Genomic DNA, 25,288 nt, shown 5'->3' on the forward strand with positions numbered 1-25,288 from the left:
GCTGGATTTCTGTTCAGGGCATGGAATATAGTAGTAGCAATAACAAGCCCAACGTAAAATGTGCACAAACTCACATGGAGAGAAGAAACAAGAAAGTCTCATTGACTATGTTATTATTCACACCGAAGTTTTCCCACTGGCTCAGGATGCGAGAATATAGTACAGGTTGTAAGAGTAATTGAAATCAGAAGTGATCATTTAGTTTTGAGTAGAATAAAAATTATTATCATATTTAAAAGCAAAGGTATATAAGAAAATTTTAAAACGAATCAAAGAAGAGCAGCTTGCAGAGTTAAAATGTAGACTGAAATACACAAACATTTAAAATGAGTGTGACAAACATGAGAATACAGAGAGAAATTCATGAAAAAAAAGAACTGTGTAAAACAGCTAAAATATCAGGAAAGCGACAAAATATTCTGAAGGCTATTGAAAAAGCTTGGAAAGGAGGAAAGAGTACTATAAAAAGAAATCAGAGATAATCAAGGCAATATGAAAACTGAAGAAAAAGTTACTCTACATGTACTTAGAAAGATTGCTAAATACAACAAATGGTAACGGCATTGTGGTAGAAAGCACTGAACAGGAATGCAGTCAGCAATACATATTAATACTCGAAGTAGAAAATGCTATCGAAAATCTGAAAAGTAGAAAGGCAGCTGGAGTAGATGGTATTCGACCAGAAATGCCCAAATATGGAGGTGTGAAGGTTTTACAGTGGCTACACTGCATAATTCAGAGAGTCTGGTTAAAGGGTCGAATTCCAGATTGGAATAGAGCTCTCATAGTACCCATTTATAAAAAGAGAAATAAAACTAAATGTAAAAGTTACAGAAGAATTTCCCTACTGGGTGTTACTGGTAAGATTTATGGAAGTATACTTGAGTGACGACTAAGAAAAATTGTGGAAGGGAAGCTTGGAGAAGAACAAGCTGTTTTGAAGGTAAATGGAGGATCAGAATTTCAATTTAAGACAAATATGTGAGAAATCACAGGAATATAAAAAAAAAGATCTGAATTTAAATTTTATACAACAGGAAAAAGTGACAAACGAAAAGCTGATTAAAAATCTATAGTTATATGGTGTCAATGGGGCATTATATTAAGCAATACGTAGTCTATATTTGAGTTGTAAGTCAGCTATTAGAATTGCAGGAAGTAGAAGACAGTTTGATGTTAAATCAGGTGTGAGACAAGGGTGCACGCTACTCATAACCCGGATTGATCGTATTATTAAAGAACGTGATATTAAACCTGATATCAAAGTGATGTTAAATTTAACTCTACTTTACGTAGATGATGTCATACTTCTAAATAAATCCAGTATGTTTTCAGGATTCCTTAACTAAAATAAGTGCTGTAGTAAATCTGGTATGAAAATCAAGCAATAAAAAGAGACTATGAAAATAGGCAGCAACATTAAAATATCAACTACATCCTGAATGGAGAACCTATAAAACAAGTAAAATATTTCGGCTATTTAGGCACAATATTTAGATGATAAATTAAATATTGAAATATACAACAGAATTAGTAAAATCAGGAATAAGAGAGACGTTAGTGAAAACTCTAAACTAACTGTATAGAAAACAGTCTGAAAACTATTTTTAACTTATAGAATTGAGAGTAGAAGTAAAACACTTGACCAAAGTCTAGAGTCCACAGATATGAGAGTCCAGAGAAAGAGGGGCGTGAACAGATGGCATCAATGGCAATATCAAATTAAAAACGAGGATACTGTGAAAAAAAACTTGACATTGTTAGCATCCAGGAATGTGTTAGCAGAGCTAATCTCAAGGAGTATGGTGTGTGGCTAGAAAGGCTAGCCACACTGAGATTGCTGTTTTTTTAACATTTTACTTCATCTAGCATACTTAACATAATGAATTTTGTTTCATTTGCTTCGGCTAGTGGGTGGTCCTGTCCTGTACTGTTGCATCAGAGTAGTTGCCTTCCGCTCTTGTACTTACTTCAAGGTAATTCTCTATATCTGCAGGTATAGTGCGGAATCCTGTTCTACTCGTTGGTGAGGCATACAGTCAGGTTTTTGGGTTAGTTCTAATTCAGTTTTGTTTGATTTACAGCCGCTTCTAACTTAATTTCGTTCATTGTCTCCTGAAGTTTGAAAGTGGATTTGTATTAAATTTTGGCTAACTGAACTCGTAAAGAGACTTTTGTTGCTCTTCCTTACACTAATTTTGTTAGATCTTTCTGTTCCTTTGTTTTCTGTTGTTGTACTCTAGTGAATCTAGGTTCAGCTGTATATTATGCTATTTCTGATGTTTTCCTCTCTCTCTCATCCACCCTCCCTCATCTGAGTTTGTTGGATTTTTATTCTCTTCTCCTATTCATGACAACTTCTCTGTTCATTTGTATTTCTTAATTTAGCAAGTGATGACTGTTATTGGCTTAAATTTGTTTTCAATGTTTTTTTTTTTTTTCCACATAGAATTGCAATTGTTTGTTATGTCATTTCCAGTATCTGAATTTGTTCTATTTCCTATATCACTTGGATCGTCTTTTTTCTCGTTTCTCCAGATGTAATTTCTCCTCTGCACTGTCATTTTCACTGTTTCACCTTTCTGGATTTTTCAGTCATTTTTATTCTGTGTTATCAATATTTCATCAAATGAAAATGACAATAGTTTCTATTATGTCATTTTCAATTTTAGTACTGGAGAATCTTTCTTTTTCAACATTATTTGCTTAAGATTGTTTTAGTATTCTCTATTTTGGTGATATTTTTATTATTGACTGCAATGGCAAATACCTGAATCTGGCATTAGTAAACCCTATGATCTTCGCTGCCACATTTTCTAGAAGCGGTATTATTTTGAAATATGCAGAGGGCTATTTATTCCACAAAGGATTTGTACTATAGGAAGTGTAACAGATACGAAATGTAGTATACAAAGATTTAAATGGTCAGGACTTTGTAAATGCTTAAAGATGGTAGACTGGATTGCTGCAATGATTAGAACATCAACAACTTGTCCCAAAGAAATGAGTGTTAGGTTTTAAGGTATAAATCATCAGAAAATAATTCGACCACTGGACACACATATTTGGAATCTTTCTCTTCAAATATAAAGATTTTTCGAGTATTATCTGAGATAATGTGAAATACTGGATATCAGGAAAGGCGGAGAATGTGAATTTTTTGAGCTAGAAAATCTCATCCCTTATTCTGTGCTACTGATAAAGAAAAGATATTCATATGCTGCTCCCAAAACAGGAGTGACATTATTTTTAGTTATATTGTCAATTTTCTGTTCAATATCTGTACACTGAATGACTAATTTATAAGATACCCAACTAATAACATATTGAATTGTCATACAATTTCAATAACGTTCATATACAGCGACTCCAAAGTCTGGCCTGATGAATTCCTGCAATTAAAACCGTTTCTCTAGTGGTGTTTTCCTCTCACGAACATCTCGTTCAACTTCATCGCAAAGCTTCTTGATGGGAAGAAAAAATCCATTTAGCTACAGTCATTATGTCACATTGAACAGTTATTTCTAGCTGTGAGCCCGACGTTGATTTGATGTTTTCTGTTTATCACACTGTTTTTCTGTGTAACTGACACGTTAGTGCACGTGTCTCTTCTAGCAGGGCAACTGTTTCTAAATACCCTTACGGGATCTTCCGACTGCCATTATTATCTTGTGTAATCACTCAAGTCCGAAGTAATTCAAACACACGTGACTGCAAGTACTTTCTTTGAAATATCTACCGTCTATTTGCAACTGGTGCCGTGTCACATATTACGAGTATTCAATTTAGCATGAGTGTGTCTAAAATTCTGCAAATGAGCATATCTTGCAACCAGGTGGTAGATGTCTTTCATCACCCGGTGAAATACCACCACCTTGCTCATTAGAGACCTGAAGTGGCTGCAGCCATGTTTAGTCGCTAGAGCAATAGTTCTGGTTTCTGTACACCCCCCCTCTTTCCACAAGCAGTGAGAGTGATACCATCAATGACATACCAATCTCACTGTAGGGAGCCAGACCCACGCCCAATTCGAGAATATAGCAGTAAAATGGTTCCACAGACCAGCCGCTGGTTAGTACACAGGACCGAAAGTAGAACCTGGATGCTTCCCAACAAGTGTATGGAAAGTGTTGGGAATACCATACAACTTCTTGTATTTACAGGAGAGTGAGTCCCCCTCTGTGTGGGTGGTATGTTTGCGAGTCTATCACCTCTCACTGCATGCCCCGCTTCCTTTTTATCTCTTCCTCATCAAACACAGTGAACCACAACCAAAACAAATGCGTTTCTACTGCGAATCTCAAAAATTCTCCCACACAAAATAGTTAAGAAAACCATAAAAACATAAACAAATCCAACCAAAAATCATAACAGACAACAGAAATTCAACCAAACAACCCACCAACACTAATTCTTACAAAAAAAAAAAATTATACATGCATTTCATCAACATTGGCCTAAACTGCAATATAAACGATGTGCACCACCACTTACAGTCATCTAAACTAGAATTGCTATTCCTTTCAGAACCTCCAACTGGCAACTTGAACAGCCAGTGTACACCTCATCTGCCCAAACTACATATTGCACAGCTTTTACCACCACAAGGGCGGCACAAGTTACCGTGTGCATTCGTCAGAACCGACATAGCACGCTGGAAACTGCAAATATTTGAATATCCCCACTGCTTGATCTGCTTTGGCTCAAAATTTCTCTACCAAATCAACCTGCCCTTTTCATATGCTCCTTCTATTGCTCGCCAAACTCCATCTTTCTTTCTCTCTCTAAAGCTCAACTATCTGTAATATAAATAACCTCAATGGTGAGGTCATCCTTCTTGGGGACAACTCATATCGGCTTCCATTCTCCAGTTTCACCTATCAAGCAGGCAGGGATGCTGAGATGTTCGCCATCAGCAATGACGTATCTTAGATCATCAATCTTCCCACTACATTACCAAACAATCCCCTCCAATTTTTCAACACACTTGACTTCTTCCCCTTCCAGGTGTACTGTGGTTTTCGGTTCTTCTCTTGGAAACTCGGACCACAACCACATACAAATTTCTTTTGCCACAGAACAACCTTCACATACCAGTTCACAGTCTCGTGTCCTTTAGCACTACAAGGCCCGACTACTGCTTCAGAAGAACTGAAGCAGTAGTCAGACACCAAACACCTGCTCATACCGAAAAAAGAAATCATCCTCATAGGAATGAAAGCTTTCATCCCTTATTCCACTCAAAATTCTCAGCCACCATAACAAAACAGCCTTGGTTCTCAAAATTCCGTGCCAATGCTGTAAAAGAAAAAAAATCTCTGCTTACTACAATTGTTTCAAAACCAAAACTCCAGCTACCCTGTATGCCTTCCTCACTCTGCAATTGAATCGTCAACTTTCTCACTGGTTGCTAGCTACGTGCCATGGCAGACGGTTTACTCTCCATGGATTTCTCCACCAATGCAGGAGTACCCAATGGTTCTGTTCTTTCACCCACTCTCTTCCTCTTGTAATTATGATCCCTTTCTCAAAGACGTTCAGTTTCTGCCTTGTGCCACTTCTACAGATACTTTCATGGATGGTGCACTACTGAATTTGCCACTATTATTTCACCACTCTCCTCCAAATTATTAAAACAAGAGACACCGCTAACCAACACACTTTCACAGTCTATCTTGAAACTTACCGAACCAAATTCACTGCCTCTTTCATTCCAACTACTTCTGTTCTTTAGACTTCCCCAAAGATTACAACCCTCAGCTGTTCAGGCAAAATGTGAAAGACTCCTCTCTTCTACTCCTCTTGTCCACACGTCATTAATGTGCTATAGGTCTTGTGGCCTTTCATATGTGAATCAGATATTAAAAAAAATGAAAACTAAAATTCTTTAAGGATTTTAAAGTGTGAAATATTTAGTATGAAAGAACACTGCTTGGAAAAAAATCAACGAACACCCCAACGGGTAATTGCGACGTGGCATATAACGAGTCACGTGTTTGTAGCTGGTATAAATTTGAGGAATATGATGTTCCCACGGCAGTGCAACTGTGTCCGGGTGAAATGGATGCGAGAAGGGAATTGATGGAGTTTGGAAGAGCCGTAGTGATAGGGTGCCTTGTTACAGGCCTGTCTGTTCTGAAAATAGTTGAAAAACTGAGCCATCCCTGGTCGATCAGTGATACCATAATGAGATGAAAGCGTAGGAAGTCAACTGCAAGTGCCACGCGCAATGGTCGATCCATCATAGTCACCGAACGTGACCGTAGGGTGCTACGAAGGATAATATGTAAAAACCACCATTCCTCGTCGGGCACGTTGAATTCGGAGTTCCGGACATCGACTGGAACACGAATCTGCACAAAACACACTTGTGCAGATTCACCACATGCAGATTCATGTGGTGAACCTCGGTTCACCACATGAGTTTCCACAACATGGTAGGACCGCAATATGCAAGCCCAACATTATTCGAAACAGCATTCAGCGTCATATTTAGTGGTGCAAAGAACGTGTACACTGATGTATCATGCTTGTCAGCTGACGAAACTGCCCAATATTCAGTGGGCAGTTTGTCTTTTTTGAGGAGGAAACTAAGCAAATTATTAAAGCGATATTTTGCAGTACTTTCTTAAGTTCAGATACCGTTTATATTTTTGAGTTCACTGCACTAAATAATATCAACAAGTGATGCAAATAAGTAACATATGCTCACAGATTATCGTGTTGACTTACCCAGACGTATCCGTTTCAATGGTATTATTTTTCATTCGTTTCAGCGAAACGACTTTCTCGACATCGGCAATCATTCCTGTTCTGTCTTGCAAAAGTCTACAAAAGAAAGAGCACACGCTGTCATAATGTCTGTAATGGGAACTAAACTGCTTCAAAAGAATAGAGAAAGGATCATAAATATTAAGATGATATCAGATAATGAAACAATCATAATTCTGCTTCGTTTATCAAATCAACGATTAAATAGGATTAGATGACTATCATTTTTGCGTTTTGAACCACTGGTAATTCTAATTTCTTTGAAAGAGGAAAAAGCTCATTCTGCTGATTAAATGACATGCTAATTTCATTTTCCCCAAAGGTGGACTAATATTTTCAATGAACAGCATACCCTTTGTAGAAATAAAGAATGGGTCATTACTACTAGTTTACTAACATGTGGGTCATCCACTAACAATATATGCATGCTCTGACATTTAGCGATAACACTGGTTGGATATTCTGAGTCATATTTCCATCATCAATTTCACATTAAAAGGAAAAAAATCACTGTGTCCACCACTCCACGTACTATTGTTTGACCCACTGTTTGTTCTGTGACCGATATTCTGTGCGGTCATTTTTTTCCCACATCATTTTCCCTAATCATGCGGCTCTGTGTGAAAGAGACATGGTTGTTTCAGTAAGATGAAAAATGCGCATCTGTTGGCGTTCATCCATCTAGGCAGTATAGTCAAACGTCCGGATCCATACCAGGTGAAACAATCCAAACCATTATACCTGTGCCATCAACTTCCACAATTAGAATAATACAAGCTGTCTTATTGGAAAAAGAATGTAGCGTAATTTTCCAATGCTCTACGGAGCAATCACATATTTTTAATGCTGACCTGCGCTGTTGATTGTCAAGCGAGGTTATTTGGTTTTGTTCAGCTGTCCTGCAGAAACCGAGTCTGTACGTTTTTTTTTTTAAATTAATTTTTATTAACATATAGTTCTATTACTAACATTATATATATTTTTAAACTCTGATTGATAGTTTACACAACGCAATGCTGAAATTTCTTACCACCGTTTCTTGGCAAAAGTGGCATCCTCACATTTCCATCAGCTGATAATTGTACATACAGTTGGTTACAGCGATGGAGTTTTTTTTACCAACGTCAGCAATTGATAAGCTGCTGATGTAGTATCCTCTGATAAACTTCTTTCCAATTCCGCAAGTCTGCGTGCGAAAGAAACAGATGTGTTTCTTTCTTTCTTTCTCTCTCTCTAGGGTATGTTTGTTTGTTATGTCCCCCAAACAAGAAATATTACAATTTATCGCGCTTTTAGTAACGTGGGTGGGGTGTGCTCTAAAGAAGTTCGCAATATTAACATTCGGAAACTCTCTCGTGGAGACCAAGAGAGTTTCCTCTAGTAAGAGCAGCGATCTCGCACCGGGAGATGAAAAATCATCTACCACTCAAAGACATTTACAAATATCCATGTCACACCGAAGTTCTAGCATATAGAAATGACACTTAAATAATAAACGCAGGCTACCTTAATATGTCATCTTTCATGTCGAGCACTTTATCCGGTAATGCTTCACTAATGGCCAAAACCATTCTGTTGTCATCCCTGATAAGATTAATCTGAAAGAGAAAAATAACATGATTGCTCTGAAATTGGGAAATATTTCGCATTCATCAGACGACTTATACTTAAATTGAAATGCAAAGTTATGCGAATCAGTTTTACAATCTGAACAACGAACATAACATTTTTGCTCTATGACATGTTAAGCTAAGAGAATGACAAGAATGATGAAATATCGTCGAAACTATCTTTAGTATTAAAAAAACAAAATCAAATACATGTAAAGAGCAATAACACAAACTATATACGATAATACATTTAAGAACAGGAGTGGTTTTATGGTGATATTATTAATACCAATGAGTTATTCATAAGCAGAACCTTATATGTGAATTCATCGAACGATATAATTACCAAAATTTCAATCTCCTGAGAAAGTGAGGCACTGAGTAATTCTGGATTATCTCTTGCTAGAACCTTTAAGACTAAAGGAAGTTCTTCTGAAGATAAATCCTCCAGCGTTTTACTGTTGCTGAGAAAACCAGACGGAGGGTCGATCTTGAACAGTCCCTCGGGATCCGACGGTTGATCTATTTCAAAAGTGATTCTACCATTGGCGTTGGAGTCGCGATCTGTTGCCTACAGATAAAAATACCGTCAGTCATGAGAATATTTCGCATATAATTTTAACTACACAAGTAATATGAAATTTGAAACAAAGCCATGTTGCCCCTCACACTATTATATTCCTATCCGCCCATTCCTGAATTTTCTTTTTTGACCAATTTCCCAGTACTTTTACAGCCACTCCTGAGATACTGATTGGAGTATAATTTGCTACTGCAGTCTTTAAGCCTACCTTAGGCAAGGGAATTATTTTGGCTTCTTTCCACTACCTTGGAACTCTACCGGACCCTGAGACTTAAAGAACCTAATCAGAGGCAGTTCCCTTGCACTTTCCCTCAGAACGCGAGCTGATATCCCATCTAATCTAACAGGTGTATTCACATTGAAATTCGGTAATATCTCAAAAACCTCCAATTCATCCACCTCTGTTCCCACATGGGTTTGCATATAACCTCGATTATATGTTACTTGCAAAGTGGTCACTCAGTAACTGAACTACTTTATCTGCTTCCGTCACATCGTGACCATCATCACACATTAAGGTTAATCTTCCATAGTGATTCTTCTTACTTGCCACATAGCGAAAGAACGTTTTGGGATTTCCCTTGCTCGGCTAGTTTCTTCTAGTAATCTGATTTTTCCTTCTTTACCATACTGGTCGCCTTACTAGTAACCCTTTTCATGAGTTTGCTGGCAACCTTTCTCCTTATATATCCTGCACATCATGTTATTTTTCTGAAGCTCATGCTTAATGATATTACTCATCCAACTCCTACCTGATTAACCCTCCTTACCTTAGGTATACAATTTAATATAACTTTTTCTAGATTCCCCCTTATCTATCTCCCATGCACTACTAACATCCTTCCCTTGCAGGGTTTTATGCCATGGCACAGCTTCGATCTTCCTCCTAAGCTTGTCACGATCACCTGCTTTGTAATTCTACATACATCCCTTCTTGATATTCCTCATTTTTCACAATCTCCAAAGTCAAGACCGCATGGTCACTTTCACTAATCGGAAGTAATGTGATAGCTCTTCTAATCATATGACCAGGTCTAATACTCTTGCACCTGGAGTCCCGTCCCACATGCTGCTTCAAGTAATTATCTCTCAGTAGGTGTATAAATTCCATTTCCTTCCTGCCTTGTGATCTATCTTCCTTCCAATCTAGATCTCCATAGTTGAAGTCTCCCATAACAATCATTTGTACTAATTTACCGATGCAGGTCTTCCAGATCATCCCTAGAACCCCCCCCCCCTAGCTTATAGCAACAACCAACTGCATGTTTTGTCTTATTGGCCTTGATGTCACATCACACAGCTTCAAATGAACAGCCACCTATCTCCTATTTGTTTTGGCTGTAATTCAACTGCTATCATCAGCAGTGCCCCTCTCCCCGTCCTATCTTCTCTATCTTCCCTGAAAATACTAACCCTTCACATTCTATTCCTATAACTACATCATCTGCTTTAGCCAAGTCTCACGAACGCCTGTAACTTTTGGAGAGATTGCACTAACTGATGCAAAACACTCCTCCCCTTCTTGTTGTTCCTGATACTTCTAGCATTAGTATATAGAAACTGTAGAACCCCTTTAGGTTCCTCAACCTTTACTTCCTGAACTGACTATCCTATTCAATATTTTGGCTTGAATTCTGCACTTGTGGTTCACGCTCAGTCGACTCATGAGAGTCTTCACACAAACTCATCAGCATTCAGCTTAATCGCTTAGGTTTTCCTGAATTTGCGCTTCAACATGCTCGGTGAACAAAGCTCTCTCCAGACACCTAACATCAAAACCATTGAGATGAAGTCCATCAGCTTTATACAAATCCTTCTTTCCGTCGAACACAAGTTCACAAACTCTACACTACTCCTTCTGAACAATCTGTGTATTGATTCGTTAGCTATTAACGCCCTTCTCAATTCGCCTCTATCATAGCGTGGCAGGAGACTTTATTTTTTATCTTCTTGCTCTTCATTTTGCTTTGTCCAACTCCTTCACATCCTCCCATACAGTACACTTCTCAGATCATTAATGCCAACCAAGACAGTTAGTTCTTTCGCCTTACATTTTTTGCATACGGATGGCATGACTAATATCATTAATTTTTACGCCAGAGAAACATGATTGTGTTACACTTTCGCTGAGTACTCTTTTGACTTTGAGTCCATGTACATAAGTTTTTCATTACCATGCTTTTCTCGTTTTTGACCTAATCTCGACTTTATCTCGGACATCTGCTTTTTTTTTCTCTTGCCACTTCTTCAATTTTTCGATTTCGCCCTTTGGCCAGTGAAGGATAACATTCAAGCGCGCTATTTATTTACGTCCATTTCGTTCTCCTGTATTTCCACCGCCGCATGTTCAATATTAATTCCAACATTATTGTTTTCCATTTTACCGTTGATACTAACTGCTCTACTGACATTCACTTCGTTCTCGCTACCTAACTGGTCCTCGCTGTCGAAACATTAATACATCTCTCAGACACACTGCAACCTACAAAATAACGTAAATTAAAATCACCCAACAATGACGACTTTGTCGCCATTGTTCTACCACCCATTGGCATCATATCGAGAATAATCGTACTTTATAAAAAAATTGTTATCGTAAAAGTTTTACATTTCTTTCAAACCACACTGTATTATGCTGTGAAGACGTAACCAGATATTACTGTTATTTTCTTTTATGTGACTGCAATCAACGAAAGATTTTAAACCTACAGTATATCAGTACCATGGATGAGCTAGAAATAATGTTTTCTAACCTTCCTATCATCAAGTCGTACTTTCCTTCATCAAGTAAAGTTTCCAATTTCTTTATAGATGGAAGCATGCGTCGCTGGTTGTCGGAAACATAATTGCCATAGACAATTTCTACTTCTTGAACATTTAGTTACAAGACTGCAAAGGAGGCACCATGGTATGTGAAGCCACAGTGAACATCGACTTTCGCCAAAATTAGTGGGAAACAATTCTTCACAGTTTCTATATAATGTTATTGATATTAAACATGAAGGACTACTTAATATGTTCCTGAAATGCCTTTTGCACGATCCCTACTACCTGTTTCTCCCAAAACTAATTCTTTTCTTCTAGTCTTACTTCTGATTCCTAAATAACATTATAATCTCACCTATCTGTGAAACAATTATAATTTTTTAGCATTCAAAAAAATAGTAGGTTTCCTCTTTTCTTTTTCCTCACGCATTATATTTCTTCTGAATTTCTATTAATGCTGTAGTCTTTGGCTTCATTTCGAGAACGGATTGGCTATAACACTCACCTAAATAGCATTATAAATGGAAGATGGATAACATCTATTTGCTGGTGTTCTACTCCTAATCTTCATGCCATCTTCTATCATAGAATACTGTTTGATATGATGAATGCAAAGGAACTCTTCATAAACAAACAATTTATGGAATCGACTGAAATATGTCTTTAGTTAAGTCAACTTCACATCGTACTGAACAGATATTTCCAGTGGCATCTTTCATGAAAGCTTGCATGAAGGATTTCTTTCTTCTACACGAGTCAGCATACTTGTGAAAAAACAATGGTATCTATTCAGAGCTCAGTTCGAAACAGTGCATACTTCCAATTTCCTCCAAAGTAATTTTGTCGAGATTGGACAACAGCTTATTGGATGTATAATGAAACAACTGCACATTATGGAGGTAATTGCATACAGTGTTCAAATTCGTTTTTTTGTTTAATACTGTGTGTCTCAATCATCATTTCAGTGCATCCCTCTTGGTTCTAAACAGATAAGAGCACTTCCGTAATTGAGATGGCTAAAAGTGCTTCTTTTAGTTCGACAGTATGTTATGAAATTTAAGATAACAACCTGAGGTCTTACCGTCACTTGAAGAAATCGTGTTCCAGCCGGTGCATCGTACGATATAGCAGCCAGATAGCGTCCTTGAGTAAGAATACTGTAGCGAGAAGGCACCACAAAAGTAGGCCGATTGTCGTTGATATCCACTATACTGATGGCCATCTGAGTGGTGAGACGAGAGGAGCCTAAAATGATAATTCACATTTATTTAAGTGATGATGTGCAAATAAGTGGGTTGCGCGTAAAATCGTTTTTTCAGGTTTTTTTTTTTTGTCAAAATGCACTCAATAAGAATGAATTGAAGACTGAAGAAGCAGAGCGTGCGCGCACACACACAGGGAAGGAAGGAAAGGAAAGAAAAAAAAAAACTATTGCCTACCTGAAAGACCTCCCACGGTCACAAGACGAATGCTTAAGAAATATTTTGGCTGTTTCTCATAATCCAATCCTTGATCTTGAGTGCGTAATTCGCAGTCTCGAAGTTCATTCTCCGCAACGTAAAATCGACCTGGGGGAAAAAATGTGATATAGGCAACTGTCTAAGCTAAGCGCCATTTGAAAGTATTCATATAAATATACTTTTGTTATTAACGTCCCATCCCATCGTAGGACGTTCGTAAAAGCTTTAGGTGATAGACGATTTAGGTGATTCAACGCTCAGTGCTAGTCTGCCATCCCCCTTACTAGAAACCTGGAAGAGCTTGAAAAAGTATGATTTATTTCTAGAGCGAGATTATAAGATTATCTAACCCCTATCCTATCCTACGGTATAAATATACATACAGTGTATGTTACTAATATTTCACGGGTGCAATTGATATAAAAAATATATCACATCTGCGAGGAATATTTGCAATATTTACAAAGCTTCATAAAACAGATAATTACTACTTACGTACGAATACTTATCCTCTTCGTGCCTCACGCCACATAAGGCCGAGATCTGTTTCTTCCAGATCCTTCTGTCTTGAGCCACCAGTTCGGCTTCTCTCAAGCTCTTCCAGCCAGCCATCCTTTTTTCTTTTTCTGTCATTCTCTGCCAAGTTAATTTAGGCCTTCTCCTTTTCCTTCTGGGATCCATGCCAAAGCCACTTTAGGAATCTATCTCTGCTGTCCATTCTCAGTATGTGTCCAATTCATTTCCATCTGAGATTTTTTTTTTATTTCATCGCTGATGCGTTTTTGTACAATCAGCTTACATATGTCATCGTTTGTAATACGTTGGGGCTAAAATATAAAATATTTTTAATATATTACGCTGACATTTTGTTTAAAAACGTTCTAATTTAGCTTGCCGGTTTGGGAGCTTCCATGTCTCTGACCCATGATATAATAATGCAACTCTGAGATTGTTATTGAAGATCTTTATCTTGGGTTTGCTATGGTTTGGAAAATTTCCATGTATTATTTAATTTTCTGAAAACATTATTAGCTTTCGTCAGTCTTTAATTATATCCTGCCAGTTCCACCTTTGGTATCTATATTTCCTCCCAAGTAAAAAATTCTTAACTACTTCTACAGTATGCTGATTGATTCTGATCTCTTTGCGTCATATGCTGTTTACTTTAAGCACTTTTGTTTTAGTCATTTATTTTAAGACCAACCATTTAAGATGTTTTATATAAGTCTTCGGATTTTGTTTGTACATCATTGTATTCTAATGATATCAAAACTATGTCAGCAGCATAATTTAGATCTTCTAACTGCGACATTGGATTTTATTTAATTCTTCTTCTTTCAAATGTAACTTTTCTCATAATCCAATCAATGACTATATTAAACAATATCCAAGACATTACATAACCCTGCCTTACACTAGATCTTATCTTAACCCCGTTGGATGTTGATTGCTATGCAATAACACAACTTCTACTTCCCTTATACATTTCTTTGATTATGCTCGCGTATTTGTCTGAAATGTCGCAAATTTTAATAATTAACCTTAATGTTTGTCAATATTGTCCAATGCTTTAGCAAAATCTGTAAAATTCAGGTATAATGGGCTTCTAAATTCTATGCTATGTTTAGCAATGTTCCTCAAAGTAAACATGTGATGCCCAGTACTCCCACTTGTTCTAAAACCAGTTTGCGCATGCCTCAATACCAGCTATAATTCATTTTAAACCTATTTATCAATATTTTACAGAAACATTTCGGGGGTGCTAACTCCCAAAACTTACTCCCCTCCAATTCTCATATCTAGTGAGATCTCCTTTCTTAGAGATTATAATCATTGTTTCTTTCCAATCTCTAGCACACTGTTAAAGATAGGTTACAATTTGTCAGCATAAGTTCTTTGTTCTTAAGCATTTCTATTCCTATATTATCATTGTCCAAAACCATTCCGCTTTTCATTTTCTCCATTACATTCATTATTTCATTTGCAGGTATAGGTTCAGATGTAATATTTAAATTTATGCTTCCAGGAGGTTCTTCCATTACTGACTTCTAATTATGTCAGTTCTATTGTTTTCTACATTTAACTCATCAAAGTATTCTTTCCATCTTCTAAAAATCTTAACTTCTTCAGTTAACAGAAAACTATTTTTATCTCTTATAGCATTTACTTCATTCTTTTCTTCAGAGAATATTTCCCTTGTCATCTCATACAGTCTTCCAATATGTCCTAATGTTGCAGCCTTTTGTGTTGCTCCTGCCACTGTCCACATATTTCCTTTTGTCTTTTCTTGAAGACCTTGCCTTTCTCTCTATCACTGCTAAAATGAATTTCTTTGGGCCTTGGAATTTAGCATTTTCAAACATTTTAACTTTATGCCTTCCTTCTATGAGTCTCCAAGTCACCTCATGTTTCAAACAGTCTCTCGCAACCTCATTATATACCATTTTAAAAATTCACTATTGCTTTTCAATCATGTCTTTTGGGCTTCTACTTTCTCACCTTCTAACTTCTCATTTACAAAATATGAAATCGATTTTTTTTATCACAAGAAAAGTTTTTTAATTTCGTTCATTTTTAATTTAGACATACATTTTAAACTTTCGTTCTGATTTCTAATTTTGTTTAATCCCATGCAGTTTCAATTTAATTGTGGTTGTTATTTAAGTAATGATCAGATCCTACATCAGATCCTCGCTTTAGTTTAACATCTAAGAGTTAACTCCTTAAACTACCCTTGATCGCAATGTGATCAATTTGGCTTTTGGTTTTATCATCTAGTGATATCCAGGTCATTTTATGCATGTTTAAATAAGCTCCTCCATCACAAAATGACACCAGTAGGTCACCATTCTTATTTCTTGAATTACATACTACCTCTCATCTTCATTATTTCTTTTGCCAACTTTAGCATTCATGTTACCCATAAGAATGATCATATCATGTTTCGGTACTTGTTCTAAACATTTTTGTAGCTAATCATAAAAAGTTTCCTTCTCTTCGAAATCAGTCTCATTTGTAGGTGTATAAACGTGTATTTAATGTTAATTTAATATTAACATCTTGAAAATCTAGATGTTAGTCATTATCTAGCCATTGTTATCCGCTCACTTATGGGCTTCAAATTTATAACGCTTTTACTTGTCTCTACACTTATGGGCTTCAAATGTATAACGCTTTTACTTGTCTCTACACTAAATATAAGTGCCACACCTCTTTCATGACTTTCATCTGATCCTGAATAAATATTTGATATCCATCTACAGTTCTAACTCTTCCAAGCCAGCTATCTCAAATCACTTATCTCTAAAATATCTATTCCCTAATTTCCCATTGCCTTTATAACTTATTGTGTCTTTCCAATTTAAAACATAGTTCTAACATTCCATGTTGCAATTAACGTTTCCTGTTTAGGTCAAAGTGGTGACCTAAACAGGAAACGACTTTGCAATTTTTTTTCCCAATTACAGGAATCAGAACCGTAAAAAGTCATTAATGAAACGAAATTCGAATTCCTAACACATAAATCTCTCTCAGAAACAGTCAAGGAGAAAAGAATATAAATGTCAGGTAAATCAAATAAGATAAACAGAACTGTGTGAGTGTAGTAAGCAAAAAATGGAAATCGTGCAAAATGACGATTTCAAGATTATTTTAAGACAATCTATGAAAATCGCTCATATAATTACTTGCGTATTTTTCTTAAAATGTTCTCTTTTGCCCTTCACTTGTCTTTGAAAATAAACTGACATGATATCGTTATTAGAAACATATTAAGGAATTACAAATAAAACAGGCCAACTCACCTTCTTCATTCCCTGAAACAATCTCGCATCCAATAGGAAAATTTCCTCGAGGTTTGTTAATAATCGGCAATGTCTTCACCAGGGTGTTTGCTAAGGAATTTTCTTCGACCTCAACGCTACAATAATTTTACAAATTGTTATATTTCTCAAAATATAAGAATATGTTTTTAATGTTATACAGTATACTTTAAGTTCGCAAAAAAAAATTTAAATGCGAGAAATTTGAAATACCAGGATTCATGGAATAATTATTTATTCTACGAACGTGAGAAGGGGAGGTTAATTTAATTTCCAGATAATCGCTGAAAATCAATACAACTCATTTGAAATCATATCAAAATTCAATTCAAAACCTTAATTACCAATCATATTTAAATGAACATAGTTGCAATCAAAGCAATAACGAAATCGCTGGTAATTCTCGAGTGCTGTGTGTGGGGAAGGGGGAATTGATAATCGGATTTGCAGTCCTGCGAATCATTTGAAAATTAGAATTCGGAGAGGAAGTGAGTCTCTCGCAAAAACCGAAAGACGTTTTTCTGTTTGATTAAATTTACAAGAATACGCATATTTATGTTTTGAGCAGAAGATACTATAATGGATATTTCTGAATAATACTTCATGTTGGAATAAAAGCCAAGTAACCGGATCCTAATCAAAGTTAAAATGTCGGCGACACTCATAGCCTATGGATAAATGGACGATTATTCTTGTAAATATCAGGAATGAGTAACGACGTTTTCATTCCATGCTACCATACATGAACTCCAACGACAGCAAATGTTGAATTCCAAGCAATTTAGCAACATCTCGCATACCGAAAACTTAAGGAAATTAGTACTGATTGCTCAAATCGAGACGCCATTTCAGTTATATATCCTAAGGAATGATCATTACTTACTCATTCAATGAATTTGGAAAAAAAAAAAAAAAAAAAAAAAACTCACTACCGCCAGAAATCCATACACAATTTTACGATTTGTACAATTTTAATGGTCTGATAATCGTAAAGTAATTTGATTATGATTATCAGACTAGAATCGAAAGTTTATCTTATATGAATGGGGAAAAATCACCGGTTACTATATTAACAACGCAGATTTTACCCTACTTCTTTAAATCTGTAACCGCTCTTCAACAATACAGGTCAGGCGTGGCCAACTTCATTCTCTACGAGGGCCAATATATGATGAGTGGTAGCGTTACGGGCCGCACACTTTTAGACAGAATTTAAATAAAAATGAACTCCGCATTTTTTCAAGGCAATAGTTATATGTATTGAATTACTATATTTCTTAAATCATTTTACTACTGGGAGAACAATATAAAATACTTGATTGATTTAAATATAAGTTGTTGAATTAAATTTAATTACATATTTCTATATATATATACATATTTCTATATATATATATATATATATATATATATATATATATATATAAAGCAATTTTGATTCCATGTTGAGAATATAAATTGTTTCCGTCATCAGAAATATTGAATATAACTAATATATCAATCAGAAAATCTGCGGTCGAAACTAGTAGCTAAATTGATAATACATATAATTTAATATAGTTTTTATCCTGCCACGGGCCGCATGCGGCCCTGCTGTTGGCCACCTATGATATAGATAATTATTTGGTTCATCCAAGATCACCTGAATGATTTTGTATAACTTTTGGAGCCAAGAATAACCACCTCTCTTACTATTTTGAAAAAAAGAAATCAATGGTTGATAATGAAGCAAACCGATAAACAATAACTGAATCCATGACATTCAAGTGTTGCTAAGCTGTCATGAGTGAGAAAAATATCTTTCTTGATCAGCCTTAACCTCATTCATCCACGCATAACCATTAATTCTGAGAAACAGTCGAAACTCATAAATTAAACTGTTCTTAATTATTACCCATCATTAATAGTGTTCTCTGTCAGAAAGAACTTCCATCTACCAAATACAAAAGACATGGGGATCCAAACCTGACAATGACAGGAAGAGTTAAGTTTTTGTTCTTCGCTCATTCCTTAATTAACTGCTTCCATCTAAATGCAGTAATCGCCCCGGCCAACCAGCTCGAAAGCAATAAATTAGCTGAGTGAAGGACTAAGATGCCATTCTCGCTAAATCTAAACAACCTGCTTGTCATACTGAATAATTAGTTTGTTATAAAATTCAAAATAATGTTGCCTTTATATATGCAGTGTTTCTATTCTATACGAAAGTGTTTCCTTTAACCATACCAACAGAAAGATCTTTCATTCTTCTGGCGCTAGTGGATGTTTAACTTTGGAACTATGTAACTTTACCGTACTTCGTGATAGTAATGCAATATCCTCTATTCCGTTGCTCCTAATTCCATATCATTAATATAACAAACACATTTTCAGTATTCAAAGTGCCTACATTTCTTAAAATAAATGCGCTTTGGCAGTCAAACTTGACAATAGTACATTTCGGTTCTCAATAATATTAATCTTGCAAATGCCTACTGCTCAGACATAAGAGGGTGATCTGAAACGTTCTCGGTCTAACAATGAAAAAACGAATTTATAATTTCAAAATTATTTTTATTTTTCAACATAATCTCCCTTAAGACTAATACATTTATTCCAGCGATGCCCCAACGCCATTATCCCGTCCCTGTAGTGGTTTTCAGTAAGATCTGCAAAATACCGCTCTACAGCTGCAATCACCTCTTGATTCGAACAAAAACGATGACCAGCGAGGAAGAGATTTAGTTTTAGGAAGAAATACAAATCAGAAGGTGCCAAATCTGGGGAATAGGGTGGATAGTTCCAACAATTCATAGTGCAGATCCCTTAATTTTCCCATTGCTAAACCACCTTTGTGGGCAGGTGCATTGTCCCGATGAAAGATGATTTTTTCTTCTGCAAACCGGGTCTTTTTTCACGAATGTTTTCGTCTAGTCAGATTAAAAGATTGGATAATAATATTCCCCGGTTATTGTTTTACCCTTTTCTAGATAATTAATAAACAAAATGCCTGTAGCATCCCAAAACACTGATGCCATGATCTTTCCTGCTGATGGAACCGATTTTGTCTTCTTTGGCATTGAACAACCGGCTTCTGTCCACTGTTTTCACTGCTGTTTGGATTCTGGTGTGTAATAGTGAATCCAAGTCTCTTCCATAGTAATAAATCGACGCACAAAAACAGTTTTATTCTTGTTAAAACGCTCCAAGCTATTCAGAGATTTTCATGCGAGTGCGTTTGTGATCTGCAGTGAGTAAGCACGGCGCCCATCTTGTGCAAAGCTTTTTCAATTGCAATTCTTCATGCAAAATATATCCAACACGTCCTTTAGAAATGCCTGTAGTCTCAACAATTTCACGCACTTTGACTCGCCGGTCATCCAATTGCATATCGTGCACTTCAATGATTTCTGGCCGTTTAAACGGCCAAAAAAAAAAAAAGAAACGTTAAGAAACGTTTAAAATCGGCAGCCCATTTTTTAATTGTCGAAAACGAAGGAGAAGAGTGCCTATAAACTTTTATGAACTTCGAATGAATTTCGTTTGGCGTTAAATCTTCTTTTACAAAGAATTTTATATAACCACACGATACTCAATTTTATCCATTTCAAGGGATACAGACAACACTTTTGCTTCAGACAGCTGTATAAAACAAACTACTTGATAGGACTTGCAATTTCACATGGATGCTTATGACAGATCTACCAACTTAGAAAAAAAAATCTTGTCGATAGTGTGGCCATCTATGGCCGAGGCGAAGAACTTTTCAGACCAACCTCGTATATGAGGTAGCATCATATATTATTCAATTTATTTATGCAATCACAACATTATATTAATGTTAGCATGTTATAAACAATATGTATCGGCCATTGAATTAGAAACTTTTATTTAATACCGTGTTGGATCTCCTTTAGCCCGAATTACATCACTTATTCGGTTTGGCACAGATTCCATAAGGTGTTGGATTGCATCCAGGTCTACAACACGCTTGGTGTTCACCAGACAGATTTGACTGACGAGGAATGCTCCTGGATCTGTTTTTCTAACCTTTCCAATGCATTCGGGCTCTGTGGAGGCCAGGAAAGATGGAAGTCGCTGTCACACTTGAACAATTTTTGCGAGATGGACAGTAGCATTGTCGTCCATGAAATAACGCCTGCTGGATAAAAAGTGGACATTGCAGGATGAACTTGATCACCAACAAAGTTCAGATTTACTTGGAGGGCATCCAACCTTCCAGCAATATCAGGAGATCCATTCCATACCAACAGAACATGCCTCCACCATACGATGATATGGAAAATATGGAAACTCCAGATCCTTGAGTTGTGTTTACAAGGCAAGCTGGGTTCATCGCTTCATAGGTATCCATCAAGCTCTCTACCTACCGTCGATACAGAACAAGAAATATTGTGACTAGTCGGAACACGTGACTTTTTCCAGTCTTCCAGTGACCAGTCACGGTATTTCCGACACCCCTGTAAACGAACCTTCCAGTCCTTCGTAGAAATAGTCATGCGACTTCCGATAACGAGCCTCTTCAATTTCCTGCGCATAGTTTGGTGAGATATGGGTTATGGGTCGGAAACGGTTTCATTAAATGATTCATTCAATTGCTGCACACGGGAAGTTTTGTTCGTCCGTACAAGACTTCCTAGACGACGGCGATCTCGTTCCCAACACGGATACGCTTCTTAGACAAGCAATGCGGATTATATTCCACTGATTTTCCACCCAAGATATCTCACCTTTGAGAAACCAGTGAGCTGTGCTGTTTTCAAAATCGTGGTTCCACCCAGACAGGCATCCACAATAAGCTCTTTATCAAACTCCGACATGTATATTTCGGAGTTTGATACATTGACGATTACTGACCAGCAGCATTGTTATATAGTTGCCAAGAACACGTGGTAACGAACGTAACCAAGTATTTTCCACATATGCTGCGTAAGTGAAGTGCGTACAGTATATGTAGAAAGTTCAATTGAACTGGAAAGTTTAATTATATTGGCTGCAACACTTAGTTGAGTGAACATTGGTAAACTGGCCGAGAACAAAGGCATTAAGTTTTAAAGAAGTGCTTCTGTGAAAAACCAAGGGATTTAGAGCAGGAAGTGAATGTGAACTTTAAAACTGCATACTCTTAAGTCGTTGTCACAGTTTGTTTAAATGTGAAGTCACAGCTCGAATATTAAAGAGCGTCAGCAATCCAGGATCGCTAACTGTTATATACGAGGGCTGTTCAATAAGTAATAAGACTAATTTTACTGTCGCGAAACCACTCATCACAATATTAATTTCTGTGGAATAAAGAAATATTGCTGTCTGTATTAACAAAAGAGGTCGATAGATGCGTATACAGGCTGATGTGCCAGTGCGTGACTAAATGCAAGCTTGTTTCGGTGCGCCTTAGAGTCGCGACCAGTCGTCGAAATGGAAGCGTCCTTGGAACAGCGTTATGCGATTACATTTTGTGTGCGTTTGCAAAAATCGGCATCGGACACTTTTAACATGATACGCGAAGCTTTCCACGATGAAGCAATGTCGAGGGAAAGTGTTTTTCGCTGGCATAAAACTTTTAAGGAAGGAAGGCAAAATGTGGAAGGTCTTGAACGTGAGGGAAGACCTTCAACGTCCATCACAGAGACAATGATCAACACAGCAGCGATTATCATCAAGGAGGATCGCAGAATTACAGTACGCCAGCTGCATGTTGTCCTGAATATTTCTGTGGGAAGTGTTCACTCAATCATGGCTGAACATTTGGGACTGAAACGTGTTTGCGCCCGATGGATTCCCAAACTCTTGACACCGGAGCAAATGCACCATCGAGTGGATGTGTGCACAGAATGGAAAGAAAGACTAGAACAAGAAGGCGACAACTTCTTAAAACGCATCATTACAGCAGATGAAGCTTGGTTGTATCACTATGACCCTACAATGAAACAACAAAGCAGTGAATGGACCCAAGAAAGCAAAAACTGTAAAATCGGCTGGTAAAGTTATGACCATAATGTTTTTTGACTACGAAGGCATTGTTTACCAACACGCTGTAGAACCCAGGAATACTGTAAACGACTCATACTATGCGGATGTTTTACGGACAATGGTACAGCACGTCAAAAGGAAGCGTCCATTACCGAAGAATGTCTTCTTATTGCACCACGATAATGCAAGGCCACATATCGCTGGTTGTGTAGTGGACGTTTTGCAGAAGAACAACATAGATATCCTACCACACCCTCTATACAGTCCTGATCTCGCACCATGCGATTTCTGGCTGTTTCCCTCTGCTCAAGAAACCACTAAGAGGCCGCCATTTCGAAAGCAACAAAGCATGTGTAAATGCTGTGTAGACGGTTTTGAAAGAACTCTCAAAAAACCGACTTTCACATGTGTTTAAGAAGTAGACGCAACGTTGGGACAAATGCATCGCGTCTCACAGTAGTTACTTCGAAAAAGACCATGTAAATGATGATGATTAAAGGTAATCTGTTTTCTGTATAAATATAGTCTTATAACTTATTGAACAGCATCCGTAATTATATCCCAGCTCTTCTCCTGCCTTTTAGTGTTACAGTTCGTTTCTTTTTAGAGTGAATGGTTAACAGTTTCCATACTGTAGACAACTCTATTTCATAGCACTTCGTTTTACCTCTCCTTCACTGCTAAAACATTATGTCCATGAAGACACGACACATATGAATTTGACAACACATCTCAATAAAGAATATAAAAATATTTTAACAGTGGAACAGGCCAGCGTTGGAAGTTACTATGAAATAAAATGATTGAGTGATTGCTTACTTACGTGTAACTATTGTCTGCAAAGCCCAGTCCTGAGTCAGGAGGAACTGTTGCGATGTGCTCTACATACACTGTTACCGTAGCTGTAGCAGAAAGAGGAGGATCACCTTGATCGTGAGCTCTTACTTCAATCTAAGGAAAAAGTCGCACATATGCAGTATAAGTAATAAACAATTAAATCAAAAAGCAATTTGTTGGTCAAATAAGCATTCTTGTCACTATCAGAATAAATTTTTCCATCCTTTAATTAAAATATTTGGAATGGGAATCAAAACAGTAACGAGATAAATTTAAAACAATGTAAAATTGATAAAGATTAATGAAATAATTGAATAAAATAAGATAATTGATATTTATTAAATTTAGCTAATTTGATAAGTTAAATAGATAATATAACTGTAAATTAGTAAATGCAAAATGAGTTGCTTGGGGGGGGGGGGGAGGATGATGGGAGATTCTTCGTTTTGCTATACAGACTGTGCATTTCTGTGATGTGAATGCTTGTGGCACATCCTTGCTTACTGAAGGCAAGTGATGAATTGAAAAATACATCTTTGATTTCTTGAATGCGGTTCGCAATCGAACTGACTCTTAGCACACCAACAATATAATTACAGGCCTCTGGTCTTTCGTGAGTGGGACTGTCAAAAACAAAACACTTCTATGAAAACTTATCCTCTTACTGATAATAATACTGGCTTAAACAGTAACTCACTTATGCAAACAGTTTTCAGTAAATGAGTTTCCAATATCATTCCACAAAAACTGAGGTACGAGATTTCCAATAAGAAATGTTAAAACTGTGTCTTAACATAGTGTAAATAGGTTCGAGTAGCATCTCAATTAAAGTATTAACATATTGTAATATACAGGATTTTCCATGTATCCTGCTCGTTATCAATGCCGTTGACTGGATATTTGATTAAAATGTTAATTTTTTTATGGGATTCCACTCATGAAAGTTGTAAACCTACAGTACATCAGTACAATAGTGGGTTAAGGATTTTTTTTTTCGATTTTTATTTTATATATATTGTTATTTAATACAATCTAGAAACTCTAGAGACCAAATAAGGAACTTTTTCAAGCCACTTCAGGCTTCCCATTTCTTTCATCCTGGGTGATGAAATTCATCTCCCGCCTGAATGAATCAAAACCACAAATATTCAAGCCCACGGTGGGATTCCCGCTAACCACTTACGTTTAAGTAATGTGTAGTTGCTCTATACTACTTTGAAAATTTGAGATTCTATGAACAACAGAATATGAAGAGATTACAATTATTACGTTTAAGGATCAGTACGTGGTGTGTGAATGCATGTGTAAGGGGAGTGGGGGGGGGGGTTTAAGTCAGATATATCAGAAGTGGCTGTCAAGTTCTTTACTCCAAAACCGTCTAAAGAGAAAATATAAACGAGTATATTGCAGGGATTTACCTCTCTTGCAACTATGCCATGAGCCGTGAAAAACCAAAAAGTAGAGTAGTGT

The 25,288-nt window shown here is 36.7% G+C and overlaps 1 protein-coding gene across 3 annotated transcripts in view; it reads right to left on the reverse strand.

Annotated features, from left to right (window-relative positions):
• Cad99C (cadherin 99C) overlaps positions 1-25,288 on the reverse strand; it is a 184,725-nt gene that overhangs the window by 23,079 nt on the left and 136,358 nt on the right. For 2 of the 3 annotated variants that reach the window (XM_090395778.1, XM_090395779.1), the window contains exons 25-31: positions 23,805-23,932; positions 16,994-17,109; positions 13,170-13,298; positions 12,812-12,975; positions 8,728-8,952; positions 8,278-8,369; positions 6,733-6,828 (exon numbers count right to left, since the gene is read on the reverse strand). In XM_090395778.1, coding sequence (XP_090251904.1) covers positions 6,733-6,828; positions 8,278-8,369; positions 8,728-8,952; positions 12,812-12,975; positions 13,170-13,298; positions 16,994-17,109; positions 23,805-23,932 — 950 coding nt within the window. Of the gene's footprint in view, positions 1-6,728; positions 6,829-8,277; positions 8,370-8,727; positions 8,953-12,811; positions 12,976-13,169; positions 13,299-16,993; positions 17,110-23,804; positions 23,933-25,288 lie in introns of those variants that run through there. The other variant, XM_090395780.1, reaches the window with a different exon arrangement.

This window comes from Typopeltis vanoorti, chromosome 7 (genome assembly GCF_054136105.1).
Source record: "Typopeltis vanoorti isolate ZY-2024b chromosome 7, IOZ_Tvanoo_1.0, whole genome shotgun sequence".
Lineage (NCBI taxonomy): Eukaryota > Metazoa > Arthropoda > Arachnida > Uropygi > Thelyphonidae > Typopeltis > Typopeltis vanoorti.